The sequence below is a fragment of the Pseudorasbora parva genome, chromosome 20 (genome assembly GCF_024679245.1).
Source record: "Pseudorasbora parva isolate DD20220531a chromosome 20, ASM2467924v1, whole genome shotgun sequence".
In the NCBI taxonomy this organism is placed as follows: domain Eukaryota; kingdom Metazoa; phylum Chordata; class Actinopteri; order Cypriniformes; family Gobionidae; genus Pseudorasbora; species Pseudorasbora parva.
This window is the reverse complement of record NC_090191.1, coordinates 30,980,341-31,001,016: the sequence shown is the minus strand read 5'-3', so window position 1 is coordinate 31,001,016 and position 20,676 is coordinate 30,980,341. Positions and strand designations below refer to the sequence as shown.

Sequence of the window (20,676 nt, the reverse complement as noted above, 5' to 3'; positions counted from 1 at the left end):
GTCTGGGTCAAGGAACATGAGTCAACAACTGGACTGGATGCTACTAAACTGGCTCAGCAATACCTCAACGCTTACTGTGGTAGTCAGCGCTCTTAATCCATGAAAGGTAACTTTAAAAACCCTCCCAGTAGTTCTAGGCAACCTAATACTGACTCTAATGTTACTCAGGCACAGAAAGCGGCTTCTGACGGAAAAATAAGCTTTTACGGCCAACACCTGGTTCACAAGGCAACAGTGTGTCCAGTCCATAAAGCTAAACTAACTGGCAAATGTAATGTCCTAAGGGAAGAGTACAGTGAGAACAATGTGCACAAAACACAGAATATGCAAGTAACTGTGAAGGGACAATATATGAATGCTTTTTTTGGACACTGGAAGCTCTTTGTCATTGCTATAAAAAAAAGCCATATGTCACATGTTCCGTTTGATGATTTGGTCACTGCTGGATGTTAAGTAGTACCCTTAAACAGAAGTTAATGTATATGTGTAAGACCAAACTTACCTGTTGAATATGACATTTGTGGAGGACTTACCTGCTGGCATGATTTTGGGAAGATACTTATCAGTGCTCACTGAATTGTTGCATTCTGTTGAAACTTGTATGGCCACCTCTAATGTTGTCAGTGTTGCTTGTCTGTTAATGACACTAGCCAAGGTTAAACCAAGTCTGCAGCCATTGCCAGACTTAAACCATTGTCTCTTGCAAGGCAGGACCAAGGGCCCCAGAGGGACAAGTCACCAAAGGCGACTGGAAAAAGGCCTGGGTACACCAAAACAGAAACACACCACCAAGCCCTGATGTAAATCCACACAATGAAGGACCACAATTCCCGGGGGACTAGGTGGTACCTCTCTCTGCAAACCTACCAGTTTATGGTGAGACATCGACCTGGGCCCCAAAATAATATTGCAGTCCTGAAATCCGATCAGTTTGCGGCCTGGAGAGGAGGGAGTTGATGTGACAGAGTGACCAGGTCCCTGTTGGTTAGAGCAGCACACACACCCCATCTTACCTCATCTTCCGTTCCACACTGAGGCCATTAGCACACTGGTCTTCATACATGCAAACATATCAACTTCGTTTCTACCCCCGTCAAAATTCATGCTGTGCTTAACACACATAAATCCCAAAATTGTCTTTTGTTTTTATGTTTTGTCTTGTTAACATGTTAATGCAAACCTTTAAGTGTTTGTCAGTGTCTGTGTTGCCGGTCTTTCGTGTTGCTTCTACACTATTGGTTAGTCAAATGAGTGGCACCCAGCGGCCAGGTCTGCTATGTTTGGCTGGGTCGGCACGAAGCAACCGGAAGTCCATTGTCTTTATAATAAGGGGGATAATGGAAATGTGCCATTCTTATTATGTGTTTATTATTGTTTAGGTCCACCTTTTGTATTTGTTATTTTTGACTGAATTTTGTTTCTATAAATATTTTGTTATTTTATGTGGTGTTGAGAAAATGTACATACTTAATGGTTTTAACAATAGGGATAGAGCTTGGACTATAAAGAGTACCCCAAATAAATATGTTGGGTTTTTCTTTCTTTTTGGGGCAAACCCAGTTTCGCCTAAAAGTGGGCCTGCGAAGACTTACAATCTGTACAGTTTCCTAACAATCTCTCTTTTAACAGTCTTTCTTCAAATCCCTCGCTTGCTCATTCTCTTTCCTCCCCCATCATAAGAGGACCCGTCCCCTACTGCTGATTGGCTACAAGTTTCTCCGAAATTGCTTACTGCACCTTTTAAGGGTTACTTCAGCGATTAGCATATGGCTTTGTATCAGTAGAAACCCTGGAGTATATTCAAATGATTGTGCTTCCCCCCTCATATCCCCCTGAGACAAGAGATTTATGCATTTTATTTCTGGAAAAATTCCTCTGATGACGCAAATTGACGATATTTGCACCATCGGAGGAATTTTTGGCCAAAGGCTAAAGACTACAGCCAGCAGAGGGAGCTACTTCCTCATGTTTTACACCTGCGCATATGGGGGATGGGAGATCATACTCACAGCTCAGCTCGCAGCTGCAGGCATTCATGGAAACTGAACTATGCTGAGCAATGTAAGTGTTTTAACTTCTCAAATTAAATTCTATGAAAGTTAAGCTTCCAAAGGCATGAACTGAATACGCGCCAGACTGAACACACTTGAATGTATGCCGCGAATGTGGTCGCGATTACCTCAGCTCTCATCATGAGAGCTCATCAGCTCATGACGTTAAATGTAATCTGACTCCTGCAGTTAGTGCTCAGTGCCGTGACACTCGCGCAGTGACTCACTCATTATATTGAATGGACACGTTCAGTATTTAATTGTAGTGTCTTTTCCAACTCAGTCACAGTAATCCAGCAGGTGGCTTTGGGAATGGCCTCACAGGGCAGTGAAGCATTCTGGGAATTGTTGTCTTTCATCTCCATGAGACAAAAATACATTTTCTGTCTTTTCTCAGTCTAGAAAGCACCAAATTCAAAAATAAATTCACATTTCTACTACTTTAAATACAGATTCATCTTTCCAGTGCTGAAGTACCCCTTTAAGTATTGCATACAAGTACAATTCCCATGCAGGGTTTTTGTTTTAAATTAGAATGAACAAAAATGTAAATGCACCCACATAATCTCAATCATACACATGCAACTTTGACTTGAGGCACAAATAATAAGGATCTGACTTGGCAAAAACTAATTCAACTTTGACTTTCTTACAGTTACTAATGACTACATTTAGACTGATTACTTAGTCATTCAAGATTTAACATTGGCCTGTTTGCTCTTTCTGCCAGGCAAAGTCTGCAGTGATTTGTTCAACAATTATCAAACGTGTGGAGGGAAAAAGAATAGCTATGATGTCATTAAAAACAATTCATAGGCCATCTACCATGCGCAAAAAAAAATGAAATGTACTAACAAGCAAGTTTACCATTTTTGTAGTATTTCCAATAAGCATTTGGATATATATATATATATATATATATATATATATATATATATATATATATATATATATATATATATATATATATATATATATATATATATATATATATATATATATAGTAAACTTGTGCCTGTTTTTACACAAAGCAAAATTAAACAACACTTTATGAACAAATATAGTTAAATAGAAATTCTTCAAACACTGGGAAAGCAATGACAAATATATATTTTTGTGGACAATATATTTTTAAATATTTTATAATAATTATCAAATATGATACATTAATACATTATACAGATTATTATTATTTTCATCCATTTATTCTTAATATGGGCCAGATTTACTAAACAGCAAATTAGTTTGAGTGCAATTCAGCACAGATGGGAGTGGACAGTTCTGAGCATGATATTAAAGAACACAGACCGCACAAATTAAAGAACACAGACTCAGCCGGATCATTTCTAGCCTGACGTCGGCATACTCAATTCTAGTCAGAATAGTCTGATACTGCACTGTTGGGCTGTGATTATGGGGCATGTTTCAACCGAACCAGTAAAGACCTCAATTGGATAGACCTAACCAATCAGAGCAACAATGTGACACATAGTTGTCAACAGAACTCAACTGCATGCACGCTGGAAGAAGTAGAATAGGAAGATGAGTGTAAACAATCTTTGCCGGTATTGTAAAATAATTCAAGGATAGAAGGAGTACATACCAATATGATCGACATTTTTGAGAGAAATATTAAAGCTGAATTCTTAAACGAACAAGTCCAGCATTTAGGATTAGAACGAATTCAACCCAAGCGCTCTTTGGTGACGTGAATGCTTACCTTACTGATTACCATTTGTATGAAGATGTATAACAGTAACATTGATCGTATAAAACCTGCCCTTTTCATTGGTCCGAACAGGTCTTGTTCAGGCATATTTGCTCTACAACGAATCAAGTCCAGAAGGAATTTCCCGAACTCAAATGTTGTGGGCAGGGCTAAATTTGGCTGGCATCCAGGCTAGATCATTTCCATGACCAGCGCAATATGCCCGTTAGCGTCTGGTTTAAGACATACTTTTTTGGGATGGTAAATGGCGCAACACCAGTAAATTTACGAGTGCTTAGTAAATCACTTTGCATGATTCATTTAAATACTCTCCTCCCATAAATTTTGCACCTAAAAGGGAAACTCCAACAAATACATATGCAATAAGGTCAGCTGCAAAAATAACTGTCCACACCTTTAAAGAGCTAATTTATCACTGCGCGTCAGCAAATCCTGACAGTAGTTTTTTCACATCAAAAGACGTTTGCTGACACAAACTGTTAGTAAATCTGACCATATACACACATACATACAAACATATTTTATAGAATTTGGGTAGGTAGAATTTGGCATAAATAGAATGAGAACATGGATCCATCATGCCTTGTTACCACTGCTCTCTAAATAATGCTGGGTTATTTTTTAACCCAAAATGCTGGGTTAAGACTGTTGGGTAATTTTTGTTGGTTTATTTGATCACATTTTAAACCCCATTGGGTAGTTTCAAATTTCCAGTCGCTGGGTTAAACTTGCTGGGTCGCAATGCTTGGTTGATTCTACCCAGCGCTTGGTTGTTTCATGTGCTTCCTGCCTTGATTTGTTTAAATTCGCTCCCAAACTATCATTTTAGAAGGACAATGCAAAAGGCAAAGCCACTGGTTTCAGATGTTTTAAGATGAGTTCATATGTTTTCATTAATAATCATTTTAATTAGCATAATTATAGGTTTTTTTCTTCTTCACGGCAACAATTCTTAAGCTTACATGACGTTAAGATGACACAAGTTTTACTTCAGAATCCGATGCAATGTTACTTTGGTACCAAGTACATACTGAAATTTTACAAATGTGACGATAGCCTATCTGTACAGCATCGACTCACAAGTAGACTATATTCGGTCCCGCAGCTGCGTTCAGTCGCGTCATGCAGGTCTCCAGACTGTAGCCGAATATATACGAGTGTCTGTGTTAAATACTATTTAAATATTACTCTTCCATGTTTTGCGTCTCTGTGTGAATGACGGGGCGCGTGCGCACGCGTACACACGCGAAAGGCACACACACTCGCTGTCTTTTTAGCCTCTGCCGTGTCACTGAGGACATGAACACATAAACCGTCACTACGTGAGAATTTACCGTTTCATTTAAGAAAACTGTAATATCATAAACAGAGGCTCAAAGGTCACGGCAACCCGTCAAAATAAAAGTTCAATTTAACCGTGAATAAACTGACAGAATATATTAGGTTTGTAGTTGTTAATGTTGCCAATTTTAACACGTGTGTGTTGTACCATTTGACAAGCAATAAAAATGATTGTTTTAACAGTCTAGACATGCATTCTTCATTTGTTCTTTCATGATTGTCTAGTTTTACAGTAGGCTAATGCACAGGAGGAGAAATTTTAAGAACAACCCAGCAAGAATAATCCAGAATAGCAAAATGACTACATTTTGAGTTTTCTCAACAAACCAACCTGCTGGGTCAAAATGCCACTGGGTTAATTTAACCCGGCATGTGTTCAGTCCAATATTTACCCAAGAGTTGCCAATTGGGTTATTTTTAACCCAGCCATTTTTAGAGTGTGTGCAGGCTGGTGGTGGTGGTGTAATGGTGTGGGGGATGTTTTCTTGGTACACTATAGGCCCCTTAGTGCCAATTGGGCATCGTTTAAATGCCACGGCCTCCCTGAGCATTGTTTCTGACCATGTCCATCCCTTTATGACCACCATGTACCATCCTCTGATGGCTACTTCCAGCAGGATAATGCACAAAGCTCGAATCATTTCAAATTGGTTTCTTGAACATGACAATGACTCATTTAATAAAATGGTCCCCACTGTCACTAGATCTCAACCCAATAGAGCATCTTTGGGATGTGGTAGAACGGGAGCTTCCTGCCCTGGATGTGCACCCCACAAATCTCCATCAACTGAAAGATGCAATCCTATCAATATGGGCCAACATTTCTAAAGAATGCTTTCAGCACCTTGTTGAATCAATGCCACATAGAATTAAAGCAGTTCTGAAGGCGAAAAGGGGGTCAAACACAGTATTAGTATGGTGTTCCTAATAATCCGTTAGGTTAGTGTGTGTGTGTGTATATGGAGTTTAATATGTCTGGCCATACACTTACAGTATATACATAAAGGATTTACATACATATACAGACACGCAGCAATGTAGAAAAATATGTATTGTTGATTAAAAATTGTTGATTTCAGAACTCTCTACATGCAAAGGAGCTGCTACTGCTGTTCATCTGCTCAATAGGGACCAGCCAAATATTTAATCAAATGGTCCTCACATGAATTGAATACCTACAACCATATTTCCCATAAGACAAACAGTCAGTACAAAAGCCTCAAGCCTGATTTTGCTGCTATACTAAAGGCCAGTGCGATGACAGATGTGTGTTTGGATTGAGCTCAGAAGACTATGCTGTTGTAACAGGATGTAAGAGTCGGAGAGGAATTGAATGAGAGTGATATTTAGAGAAATATTTGGGGAATATTTATACAAATACCTTTTCATTTTTTGGCCCTGTTCGCTCACTCTGCAATATTTCAAGACAAGAGAAGCCACACACAGGGGGATTCATGAAAAATGAACTGTGCCTGCTGATAGTCGTTTATTTGCAAATGCTGTTTGTGTTGTTTTAGCACCCGTTTCACTAAAGGAATTATGCTAAACAGGGAACGGCACAAACAAGCAATTTCCAATCTTGCATTGCTCCACCACTACGATATATTCATACTCGCATTCAGGTTTTTTCGTTTTTTCTTTTGAAAGATATTAATATTTGTATTTAGCATGGATCCCGTATACTAATCAAAAGTGACATGTAAAGTTATAAACTATTTCTATTTCAAATAAATGCTGTTCTTTGGACATTTATATTCAAATAGTCCTGAAAATCTATACATTATGCTTTCCACAAAAATATTAAGCAGCACAACTGTTTTAAACAACAAGCAAATCAGCATATCAAATTGATTTCTGAAGGATCATGTGACACTGAAGACTGGAGTAACAATGCTGAAAGTTCAGATTTGTCATCAATGAATGAATTACATTTTAAAATCTGGACTGAGTGTAAGTGCATAACTGTTTAGTGAATTCCCCCCCCCCCCCAGGATATTTCAACAGACAAGCACAGCCAGAAGTATCACACTCAGACTTTTAAGATTGTTTATGTAACTCCTGAGCCATATCTCAACCCGACAAGAAGAGATAAATATCTCAAATGAACCGAAACCTGTTCCAAAGTGAGCACAGAAAGAAGTAGAGAATTTTTTTTTCCACCGACCCAATGACTGAACGAAATGGTGCAGAGTGTCATTCATAAAACATTTAGTTGCCATTCTCCAGTGAGTGCAGACATGTTAATTCTAATATCAACAGACACAATTACCCAGAAGTAACTTGAGGACAAGGCTCTTTTTTAAACATCTGTGAATATTTAATATTTCTTTCATGGAATGTTTTTTTGCAGTCATGTAACTAGTTATAATGAGCGAGACCTACAGTCCACCATCATTATAAAACACAACCAGGTAGATCTACTCTCTCTGCCAGAAAACACATGCTGACTTCCTTCATCTGCCAAAACTCCAACAAAAGGGTGAACTTTCACCTTTATGAGTCCACACAGCTCGTGTTTGGCTTGATGCAGCATTATACCCCATCCAAAATCTGCCGTTCACTTAGGTTAACAGTCATAAACCTATCCATTTATGGTAGCGACAGTATCCTTAAAACATTTAGTGGACTCTCTTGACTGAGCTCACATTTGATAAGCATGAATGATTTCACTATTCGTTTTTGGTTTTCTCTGAGCAAAAGTTTTATGCGGCTTTATGAGGCATTAGCATTCAGACTTGTCTCTCTCATCTGAAATAGCAAAAGTCTGAGGGAAGCGCCCTTGCCAAGCCCCGTGTTAAGTAGAACCGGGAACCGGTTCCATAGTTTAAAAACACCACAACGGAATGATTTATGACTTTTGGTTTGGTTTATGGTTCTTGAATTTACATTCTTTCATTAATGCGGATAAAACACAAAGTATGGTACTAAAACCGATGCACTGCTATTGAATCTGGAATTTATACAAATTAACAAAATTAACAAGTGAACAATATTTATGGTTTAGTGTTTTCATTCCATATATGTATTCAGGACCAATGAATGGATTGGATTAATGTCACCTACTTTATGTATCGCATTAAACAGAATAAAAAGGCTAAAAAGTTAGCCAATGATGTTGCTCTTTGCATGCAAGAGAATTGCATTAGAATTATTCATGATTTGCTATTTCTGTTTTGTTGAGGACGGAAATGCTTAGACTGCTGAGGGCAATAAATGCAATAAGAATTACATAACTTATTTCCAAATATTTATTTTACTAACAAGACTAGCACCAAAATATTAAGCTATGAAAGTCTGTTTCCATCTTAAAATACAAAATCAAAAATGTAATGGTGAGAGAGAGAAAAAAAGATCAGCATTTATTGTCAGTTGTTTAATTGATCAGCATTAAACAGTAAAGACATTTATTATATTACAATTGATTTAATGATTTAATGCATCCTTGCTGAATTATTGATCAAGTATTGATCTCACATAACTCTAGTGTACACATCAAAAATGGTTTCTGTGGTTAAATTTGGCTCTCAAAGAGACAGGCATACATGATTTTGTCTGACAGGTACTGACAGATACATTCACATTTCATTTTCACTTCACTTCTGGTGAAATGAGCAAGAACTGAGGTGTTGCCTGTGAGCGCAGAAAACTGGCGTACCAAAATAAAAACACTTAAATACTCCTGTTGCCACAATGAAAAAGAGAATGAAAAAAAATCTCCAACAGGTGGTTTTCATTTCACACCCCAGCTCTTTCTTTTGTTCTTATTGCCTGAGTTTTAGCCTATTTTGTTCATGGATACATAGCTTGAGCACAGCCAAATAACTTCCCATGCAGTACTGGGCTCTTTATAGGGTCAAAGGTGGCACTGGAGGGCTCTCTGGCCCACACTGCTGTCAGCACTGATTTATTCCGATCATTACCAGGCTCTCTGTGTGCCTGTGCACTCACGTAATTGGGCGTTTTGGTCATTAGCGATAGGTCAAATACGGTAAACATTAAATTGTTTCCTGTGTCATAATATTTTTGTCTCTTATTCAACTTCGATTCCACGGCAATTAACATTAAAGGTTCTTGTTTCCATTCCAGGTTTTGGGAGTCTTTTCCAGGCCTGAACTCCTTCTCTGCTCATTCATTGTTCAACTGTGAATGGGAATCATTACCTTGATACAGTATAACTTAACTGGTGGTTTCTAAAGAGAAGTCTTGAGTCTGGAGTTCAGCCTACAGTTCAGCCTTAACAAATATTATCCACTGTAAAAACGGACAGTGAAGTCCAACAAATTCACAGAGATCCAACTCTAGTGTTCCTGTCCATTTCACTTACCAAAAGTGCATTCTCAGACAGCTCTCATCTATATGCAAATGATGGCACAGTGCTTTCTTATTTTCGTAAAGCTCAATATGAAGCTTTAGAAATGAGCAGGTGCACTTTGGGAGTGAGTCTATGGGCATTGCTGACGAGCACAGAATTTTGCATTTAAAAAACAGTAGGAATTGCCAAGATACTTGTTCATTTGCTTTTTCATTAGAACGTTTCCAAGACTCTGCGAACTTCATTATCTGAGCAATTACTGGTGCCAGGATTGTTCGTTGGCGAGTTAGTTCACAAGTTGAGAGGCTGTCTGTGTTGATCCATGTTCGTTATGTCACTTGTGATATTAAAAACTCTCACTTTTACAGTGCTTATGGTTCTGGAGTAATGTACCATATGACAGACTTCAGAAAGTCAGAAAGGACGTATTTAATGAATCTGGCGGCATTTAGCAGCCAAAGCTCTAATTACTGGAGACATGAAAGATATGCTCTGTAAATCTCTCCCTTTGTTCCACCCCAATAATCTCTATCGAGCACATATCAGAAGTTATTCATCCTACCTTGAATCAGATCATGAGCTGTTTGAAATCACTCAGCTTTATCGACCTTGCTTTATTCTCTAATCTTCCAGTGTTTTATCTCTCTGCAGCTCTTTCAGCACACTTCAGAGTGTGTGAACCTTACTCCGACCACAAGGGGCGCTATCACTTTGGTTTCCACTGCCCTCGACTCTCGGATAACAAGACCTACATTTTCTGCTGTCACCATAACAACACGGCCTTCAAGTACTGCTGCAACGAAACCGAGTTTCAGAGCGTGATGCAGCTCAACCTCACAACCAACTCAGATGGCTATGCCCACAAGTGAGTATCTGGTCAGAATAAACGTATTTTGCACTTCTAACATGCACTTTGATTTTGGGGGGATCTGAACTAATAACTATTTTTTTCAAAGTATGCACCCTCATCTAAATATTTCTAGAGGTAACAAACTGTTAATTTCTTTAACAAAATTATTGAATTAAATTGTTTTGGTTATAAAGAAGACTTGACAAAAAAAGAAAAAAGAAAACAAATAAATAAAATGAATATACTGTTGGCAAAAATTACCATAATATAAAAAAATCTAAAAACAATAAAATGATTTTTTTTAAATGTGAGCGTTTACTTTAAATGTTGACACTTTTTTTAAATTACATAAAAAGTTTTAAAATGTGGTTACATTATGTTTTGCCATGTGAGTAAAAAGGACTCAAATAAATGACTGATTTACTTCAAAAACAAAAAGAAAACATAAAAAATATGTATGTAGTTGCAAAAATGTTGGACCGTTTTAAATTTAGTCTTATTTACCCATATAATGAATATACAAAACTAAAATAGTCTACTATATGCAACAGTCTCCTTCTCCATTTCAAACACTATATAGTTTTAAATATGACAAACCATTTGATACATTTTAGTGTGAAATAATTCTACAATTTCTGAATATTTCTTATTCACAGTTTCTCTTGTACTTGTTCTCTTGTACCTGCACACTTACATCCTACAAATTAATTTGTAACTTGTCCATCCATCTAAACCTTACCACAGCCAGTCTGCACCAGACTGACACTTCCTCTGGCAAGGTTCTGACCTGTACAGTGTACGCTGTGCTATTAAAGCACTCTCTGTACTGTAATGACCACAGAAGGCTAGCAGTGCCATCCATTCAGATTTTCCATTTAAAGTAACGAAGTCTAAAAAATAACTCCCAGTCTTTAAAGCAGTGAGCAAGACTAAAGATCAGTAGAGGGATCCCTTTCTTCTGAACATTATCATGGCTTGTTTATCCCTCCAGCTGACTGAGAGGGAGGTGAGAAAAATGTGACAATCAGATGGACTTGCGTATTTGCGGAAAGCCTGGTTTTGTCTGCCATCTTCACACTTATGCAAACACGGTTTTAAAATGCATAATACAGCAGATACTAAACCATATGCACACATAAGAAAATGTATGATTGAACAGGATAAATGGAAGTGTATTTAAGTCAATCTTTAAACTTTTTTGGATGTTAAGGATCATATTTGCGGTTTTATATAGTATAAAGACACATTTAAACTGTGTGGGGAAAATGTGTGATACTATAAATAACCAAGATTTAATAACTGAATCTTGTATTTTATATTTATTATATTTACACTAATACAATAATTATATTTATCTAAAATTAGTATTAAATGGCCCCTTTAATCTTGAATATTTTAGTACATGATTGTAAGAAATTATATAAATTCATTTTTAAAAGTTGAAAATATCAGTGCAATATTTTACACAACAAAAAAAAAAGTGATGTATGATTGTATTGCCACAACCTGCAACAGCAGTTTCTGAAACATCGCTGTTGATGTCTGCTGTGTGTGCCTTTTATTAATCATTATTCCCAAGTGAACTGAGCATCCAGATCAAACTGTCTTTTCTGATGATGAAAGAATCCCTCTGACATTAAGCCATCGCAAAAGAGACTAAGACCTTGTTGTTTCAGTCATGCATCGGAGATATCCCTCAGAGAAACATTTGTGTACTAATCCAAGACAAATCAATTAATTTTCAGCCCCACAATGGGACATAAACAATGAAGCAGTGACATAAAGGCCAGCTTGTCACCATGCCCTGACTCTAGTCAAGCATGAAAATGTTATTTCACCGCTCAAGATCAAATTAATCCCTCTGTGGGACTGTGGAATCTCAGACCACTGGTAAACTGTACAATGTCTGCCTGACCCACACCCTACCCAGCCAAAGCAATCACAAAGACCAGTGGAAAGCAATTACAGCACTTTACTGCCCCTGCATGGGCACTGACCTCTCTTTTCAATGCATCAGTTGATTTAAAAAAGGGGGGAAAACATTGGCCCATTCTCTGTTGTAATGATATAACTATACCAGTTTCTCATTCAGAATTAACTTTTTGTAGAGCACAAGTATAAGCAACATCACTAACTTCCATCTCTTTATCGTTCCGGTCTTTTTAGTAACTACACTGCCCTCATTGGTGTGTGGATTTACGGCTTTTTCGTCATGGTCCTTCTGGCCTTGGACTTCCTGTACTACTCGGCTATGAACTACGAGTTGTGCCGGGTCTACCTGGAGAAATGGGGACTTGGAGGACGGTGGCTCAAACAGGCCAGGAGTCAGTGGCATAGTGCAGCTCAGGAGGGTGAACACAATATGGGATCAGGCCTCAGTCACCACCACCATCCACGGCACAGCTTGAGAGGCGAAGCACAGAGCCCTACACTCCTGACCTTCCAGACCTCAACAGCCTGGTGAGTCAGCGAACAGGGATAAAGGAGAGCTCCCAGATAAGTAAACAACCAGGAACCTCATGTTATGCCCATGCAATTTTACTTTTTTAACTTTAGTTAGTGTGTAATGTTGCTGTTTGAGCATAAACCATATCTGCAAAGTTACAGCGCTGAAAGTTCAATGCAAGATTGAGATATTGTCGGAGATATTGTCTTTTAAAGTTATGGCAGTTTATTGCCTACAAAAACAACCGGTTTGGACCACAATGAGCTTCTTCCTGGGTTGGTGACATCATAAACCCTTGCTATTAACATAAACGCTGGCCCAGATGTGACTTCTGCCCGTAATGGTAAGGGGCATGACGTTTCCAGACAACCTGTGCTTGGCACTTCAACCAATAAAAATACATGAAACTACATTTGGCCATCAAACCAATCTAAGACCATTACGTTTTTCGGAGGGATGAGCTTCATAGAAACAGCAAGCAAACGAGCCGTTCAAAGGACAGTGGAGACAGCGGTGTGAAATAAAAGGTAAAATATAAGAAAAATATGTTTTTAAAAAAAAAAAAAGTATTAAGACTTAATGTTATACTGCACCCCATAAACACAACCAAGCCTAGAAAAAAAACACGGAACCACCCCTTAATTAAGACATATTCATTGCCTTGGTTAACTATAGACCCAATATAGTCTGGCTACGAGTAACCCACTTCTAGGCAAAATAAACATGTTCTTGGACAAACAATTTTCATGTAAGCAAAGTCAACAGTGATTGCAAGGTGTTTGGTTTCATTTCTTTGGTTAGATGTCTATTCAATTTTCACTGACAGCCCAAATTTTGCCTCGTATCAGCCTAGACGTCAGGGCTGCGTTTGTACGGCTATTAAGCCATCTTAAATGCTAATTTTAAAAAAAATTAACAAAACTTTGCATAAAATAGCATTAACCTAGAATAATAAATGCTGAAATGTTCAAAAATAAATTGTCACTAAAACTTTATCATACTTGAATTCTCTATAAATACTGGTGGATTAAATGGAATCTATAGCCACATCAATGTGAATGCACAGTAAGTCTGACTAAAGGTGTTACAGGAAGTAAAAAGAATTATTGTACCTCATTCCAGGGTCCTGGTGTCACTTCTTTATTATCCATCTTGCAGACTGTAAGACAAGATATTTGTTGTTAGTTCTCATGTGATCTCTATACTTCACATAATGTGTTAAAACTGTGTAGCAGTCGCCTCAACATCTGGCAGAAGTTCCTTGTTCACACTTCACAGTGAGCATTTCAAATAAGGGGTCGTACACACAGAACGTATTTTCTATTCCAAAGCGCTACTTATGTAAACACACTAGACAGCTGTGCATACAAAATCAAGCCAAAACAATTGTTTTTGTATTTGTTTCAGGAGTTTGAAAAAGAAAATTAAGCTGTAATTATATTTAAAAGACACACAGACACTGTAAAGATGCTTGCTTTTAAACAATCTATTGTATAAAGTGGTACATAAATAAACGTGACGTGACTTAGGCGTGTGCAATATTGACAAAAAAATGATATCTCGATATTTTCTGGGATTTTCTCGATAAGGATAATTAGACAATATTTTGCTGAGCTTGTTATTGTGCTGGTATCTTGGTGCTGGTGATCAGCTGACTCCTAAAGTTTTTGATATTATCATATTCTGTGTACAGCAGTGAAAGTGAAATCCTCTTTTCCAAAAAGTTGAAATTTATTTTATTTCCTTTTATGAGCTTTTTCTAACACATAATTAGCATTCACACAGACTGTTTAATGAGCTTAGAGGTGACACAACCTGCAGTTATGCATAAATAATGTTTTGATTTTTTAAACACAACGTTGAATACTGATATTTGAAATTATTTAAAACATGAAAAGATACTTTAAAACTGCAAGTAGGCAGCAGCAAGTCACTGTTAATGAGCGAGTCATTGAGATTCAACCAATTCATTCAAACAACCGATTCATTTAGGAACGAATCATTTGACTATCTTAATCTATCTTAGTTTTTGAATCATTGATTCGTTCAGAAAGCTGATTCATTCAGTAAGGAAACACCACGTGTTGCTCAGAGACGTGTTGTGCTATATTCTCGTTAAATAGAGTAAAAATGGGCATTACATTTGTGAAAGGCACTAAAGACGTCGTTACTACAACTCACTACAGTGGCTCTACAATAATTTTATGAAGCGACGAGAATAGTTTTTGTGCGCAAAAAAAAAGTGTATTGATTCTTGATTCAGAACACCAAAGTCACGTGATTTCAGCAGTTTGACAAGCGATCCGAAACATGAATCGATACACTGATTCATAACGGTTCGAAGCTATGTTTTGAAATCGGTCATCACTATGCATGTCATTATTTAGTTTTGCGCACAAAAACTATTCTCATTGCTTCATAAAATTATTGTAGAACCACTGTAGTGAGATGGGCTTTGTAACAACGTCTTTAGTTCCTTTATAGGTCTTGAGAGGGGAAATGACATTGGCGTCAATGAAGGCCTTTCTGCCTTTCTGAGCCATCAGATCTTTAAAAAAATAAAATCCATGTTCCGAAGCTGAACGGAGTTCATGCGGATGTAGAACGACATGAGGGATAATAATTAATGACAGAATTTTCATTTTTGGGTGAACTAACCCTTAAACAATATACCGCTGTTCACATATCTTTTTACCCCAAAGCGAAGAATGCAAAAGAACTTTGCCATGATATATCAGGGTCTGTAATCTGATATCTGATATACACCAGGAAACACTTTAGAATTAACCAACTTATCATATATTAAAGAACGGTGAAAACCCTTTTAAAAGGCTGCAAATTCTTGGCTCAAGCAGAGGAACTATTCACACACCACAGAAATTGTTTCAGATGGGACTGAAGGGGAAACTTCTAACTGCAGTTGTTGGCCACATGGGTCTGGCTAATCTGGCTCAGTTTGCCATTTGTTGCATCTGTCGCTCACTGTTGCATGACTTTAACATGGTGAACCTTGGCATCCAATTCAAACCCAAACCAATGCTTTACCACCTTTACCCACACAATATCGCAAAAATCAATTACTGTAAAATGTGCACCCACAACAAAATTTTTGCTTTCATTAGAAATTTGAGGCATCAAGATGTCTTGTTGTTATGATATGCAACACACGTCATATATTAGCATTCTTGCCACATTATGATCATGTGTTTTAGACTCCAAACACTTAATTTCAGATTGGCGTGTCAAAGAGAATGAACATGACATGGATGCTGATGTAAAATGTCAAGTCAGCATCATCAATTATGAACTACATCTTAGCTAACATACCGTTAAAAAAATTGAGATCGATTTTATGTTTTTGAAATAAGTCTCCTGCAAGGCTGCATTTAATTGATCATAATCCACTAAAAACAGCAAAATTAGACAAATATTTATTCTTATTATAAATGTTGAAAATAGTTGTGCTCCTTAATAATTTAGTGAAAATTGAGATACATTTTTGATGCTTTTTAAACAATTAAATCAATAAACAATTGACAACAATAAAAGCTATATTTTTTTTCTCTAAGTCTTACTGACCCCAAACCTTAAATGTTAGTTTGTACATCATAACATAAAATACAATTGCTGTCTGCCTTAGCTTTTACCGAAGATGTCACCCAGATCACATTATACACTCTGACAGGCAACAAATAAAAAAGCTGGAAAAAATTACAGTGTACGTACTGATTTAGAGTTATTTTTGCTGCTAGATTTCTGAAATGCAGACTGAACTCCGAAACGAGCCAATGAGCTTTCCATTCTCTCATTCTCGCCCCTCCTCTTCCACACCTGTCCTGTCATCTGAGAGTAGAACGTCTGGAGGCAGGCAAGTGGAATCTAGCGTGTAATATGATGATGATGCGTCTCGCACTTTGGAGAAGCTGGAGAAATAGAGCTCTTGCAGCTCAGAGATAAGATGTGTGAGAGCAATAAGCTCGGCTGGCTTTTCCAACTCCAAAAGAATTGTGAAGGATAAGGTTAATTGAATATTGGCATACTTGAGATGTAATTGACATCTGAAGCATCTGAAATGCAGTTTCTCTAATGTCTGTGTTCACGATCACTATGCTATGTGTGATACCATAAACTTGTGCCACATTTACACGCACACTTTTTTGTCATTCCGATTAAAATAATTCCAATTGAAAGATTTAGTGGATTGTTTACATGAGACGTTATCTAAACCGATCTGGGGTTTACATGTGATGACTTTCAGTCGCAATCATCACAGAGCAGTTTGTCTGCCGCATCAGAAATGTGACGCTGTCCTCTCCAGCAGATATGTGTTCGCGGATGCCATAGCAACTCTCAGCGGCCACCAGGACTTGTTTTATAAAAGTTATTTATTTATTGTAAAGTGTAACCATCTTAGAAAAAAAATAATTATTTTGTCAGGCGCAGTTGAAGTAAAAAGTGCCTGGGACAAACGCTCAAGATGAGGGTGTAGCCAGGCTATGTCTGTGTCATTATGCTGACATTATCTTCATAACGTATATATATCTTAATAAAAAGTTTAACGTTACCCCTCAGAAAAATGAACTTTCCTCTGGTGAGAGCGCAGCGTGTGCTCTTTAGTAGTGAAGGTACGCGCTGTGTATCACGTCATATAGATGTAGACTGAAAAGTAATCGGGTCAGGTCGTTTACATGGAGAAATTTTTCGTTTGATCGGTTCATGAAAAGGTTTATCCCACTCCTCTCAAACCGATTACAATTTAATTCGTTTTGGGCATTTTTATTCTGATTGAGGTGTTTATATGGAGCATTTTCATTCAGATTTGACTTTTAAACCGATTACAGTGCTCCATGTAAACGCACCTACTGATCACACCTAAAACTTGGATCCCAACAGCGCCTAAAATGTAATTTAATATGCAAGTGAAATAATGTGATTTTTCTCTGCCCCCTTCCACCTGGTCGATCTTTGTTTGTGTGTGTGTGTGTTGTGCAGTTGCTGCTAATTAAAGTCCTGCATCTGCATGCTGTTGACAGGACATAATTTAGAAGTTAAAACCTCCCTCTGCTCTCCTTTAGACTGTCTACTGTGTCAAGATTTTCTTTCAGTAAGTCAATTTTTTTGAATGATTACTTCAAAGATAGATTTCAAAAAGGTCTAGATATCATTACTTTGAAATAGCAGGCAGATTGAAGGATTATCCACAAACCCCAATTCGTGTAATATTGAATTAAACTGTAGTCGAGCCACATTTTACCAAATCAAAGCAAAAATTATTTATAATAAATCTACATCCCTCTGGTTTTGAAGCAGAAAATTAACCAATTTGTTAAAGCAGTGGTTCTCAACTTTGTTGACTCCAAAGCCCCACATTGTTCAAGAATATATTTAATGGTCCCCAAGATATTTCTGGTACTCTAATGACAAAGCTTCTTATTTTTTTCATTTATAGAAACAAGGGTTGACAATATACTGCATTAACAATTACATTAAATTCTGAAATTTCAAAACTTGAATGTTCATCAACACTTTATATTACAGTGTCCTTCTTACGTGTTACATTAGTTACTATAGTGATAACTGCAAATTGTGCATAATCACATCATTACCCTAAACCAAACCCTATTCCTACATTAAGTACATGTAGTTAATTAATATTACTTAGCACTTAAATGTATAATTGCACTGTTACAAGGGCACCTTAAAAGAAAACCAAATATTGTAACCAAATGTTCTTCAAGATTCAAGCTCTTTATGACCAAAGAATTTACATGACTTCTGGTCATTTGTAATTATCTGTTATTTAAATAAATACCATTTAATAATTGCAATTTTCTAAGTAATTTGTATCTGATAAAATGTTTGAGTTTAGAGTTTGACATAACTACAAAAACAAATCCTTAATTATAATGTTTTTTAAGATTTTATTACAAACCTGTATGACTTAAACACAAAAGAAGATATTGATATTATGAAAATAATTTTGTTTTTTTTGACCATACAATAAAACTCAATAGGAGTACAGTGTAGTTTTTGACAGCACTGACTTTCAGTGTATGGACAAAAATGGAAATAGAACAATACATTCGCTAACAGCATATTTAAAGTAATTAAAATGCTGTCATTAATTTCTCACACGCATGTGTCGTGGTGCTCACGGGAACAGCATCGGCTGCCATAGAACTCCAAAGCTCTGCACTATTTATTATGTAAACTGCATAGGAGATTGACACAGGCTAGAAAAAAATTGTTGAATAAAGTTGTTATTTTTGTGTTTTTATATTTTGCACACAAAAATTATTCTCAAAAAATTAAAGTTGAACCACTGGAGTCACATGGACTATTTTACATCTGATGATAAGGAACTGAATATCCTGTTGATTATGTAAAATGAAAAACACTTGTGCTACATGCCCTGAGAGTTTTGCTACAGTCCAGCCTTATGCATTCAGGAGCATGGCTACTTGCAGGCTCTGGACTGTTGTTGGCACTGGCTGCAAACCAGATTGCATCACTGAATAAAATTACATTTCTCATGGAATTGCATAAGAGAGAATCCATCTGATAATTAAACAATTTCTCGAATCGTGGTGAGAGTAGACAGTGATTTCCAGTTAAAGTGATTTAACTTTCATGATTGCATTTCTTTTGATACCAGATGACAATGGTATTGGATTGAAACAAAAATTAAGGAAAGAATGTGAATATGTTTTAATACCCTAAAGGCTTTAATGAAATTACAGATAAAAACCACAACCGCTGGGTAATGGCAAAAGCATCATTATGTCTTTAACAGGCATTTAATGAGAATAATGAAGCGGTAAGCTATGTTTAGGTGCAAGAGTCTGCACTTCTACTTTAATGGCAAGCCTATAAACCAATTAGAAAGTGTAAAAACCAGAGAATGAGACACTATGCAAAGCCGACACTCAATTTTCATCATGTAATGGAGTGTAGCAGTGAGCGTTGTTTTAAAATTACTAGCCAATTTGCAGTTGATACTGAGAGACTTAGACTTTTTTAATACAAACATATTAGCTATTTTCCTCTGAAAGCACTTGAGACACAGAAAATTGATATTTTCATCTGAATGTCACCAACTCAGAGCACTTCCCATCAGAACGCCTCTGCTTCATTTCCCAAAACAATCATCTCCCAGGGATTGTGGAGTGGAGGCAAGCCCAGTGGGGGCAGTTGGTATTTCTATTGCACACAGAGGGCAGTGCTCATCTTGTGTAAATATCTCAGTGTGAAGTGACTCACCATTGTCTCAGCTCTCATACTCACAGGGTTTGGTTTGGATTAAGACTGTTTGGTTGTCTGGTTTAGATGAACTCTCTTTTACATCCAAAAATTTTACATTCACTGATTAAGTTGATTAAACAAAAAAAAAATGTATGGCCTTGCAAATTACACTTCTGCTAATATTATCTAGCTAGCTGGCTAACATAGATGAGGTTTTGTCTAAATTTTGAAAATGACTTGTGATGGTATTGGAATAAGCAATAAGAATGTGCTGAAAACCACAAACCAACAAACTACTCAGAAATGTTTTGGATTGTATGTCACTGTTTTCCAGTGTGCTTATGACTTAATACAGCTGCATTGTATAATTCTTTTTGTACAGGAAAAAAAAAAAATTAGTGAAAAAAAAAAGTTAGTAAAGCTATATGCTATTTTAAAGGCTCATACACTATATTGCCAAAAATATTGGGAAACCCCTTCAAGTCATTGAATTCAGGTGTTCCAATCACTTCCATGACCAAAAGTGTATAAATCAAGCACATAGGCATGCAGACTGCTTCTAGAAACATCTGTGAAAGAATGAGTCGCTCTTAGGAGCTCAATGAGTGAATTCAAGCGTGGAACCGTGATATGTTGCCACCTGTGAAATAAGTCAATTTGTGAAATCACTACTAAATCACTCCTCACAACTTAATATTCTAGTCA

The 20,676-nt window shown here is 37.0% G+C and overlaps 1 protein-coding gene and 1 long non-coding RNA gene across 5 annotated transcripts in view; one reads left to right on the top strand and one right to left on the bottom strand.

Moving 5' to 3' along the window:
* Positions 1-20,676, bottom strand: part of LOC137049618 (uncharacterized) — an 84,622-nt gene that overhangs the window by 51,757 nt on the left and 12,189 nt on the right. For all 3 annotated transcript variants that reach the window (XR_010899662.1, XR_010899660.1, XR_010899661.1), the window contains one exon: positions 13,842-13,888. This is a non-coding gene — a long non-coding RNA (uncharacterized lncRNA). The remainder of the gene's footprint in view (positions 1-13,841; positions 13,889-20,676) is intronic.
* shisal1a (shisa like 1a) overlaps positions 1-20,676 on the top strand; it is a 36,696-nt gene that overhangs the window by 12,030 nt on the left and 3,990 nt on the right. Inside the window, exons 3-4 of one of the 2 annotated variants that reach the window (XM_067428178.1) lie at positions 10,085-10,298; positions 12,450-12,743. In XM_067428178.1, coding sequence (XP_067284279.1) covers positions 10,085-10,298; positions 12,450-12,743 — 508 coding nt within the window. Of the gene's footprint in view, positions 1-10,084; positions 10,299-12,449; positions 12,748-20,676 lie in introns of those variants that run through there. The other variant, XM_067428177.1, reaches the window with a different exon arrangement.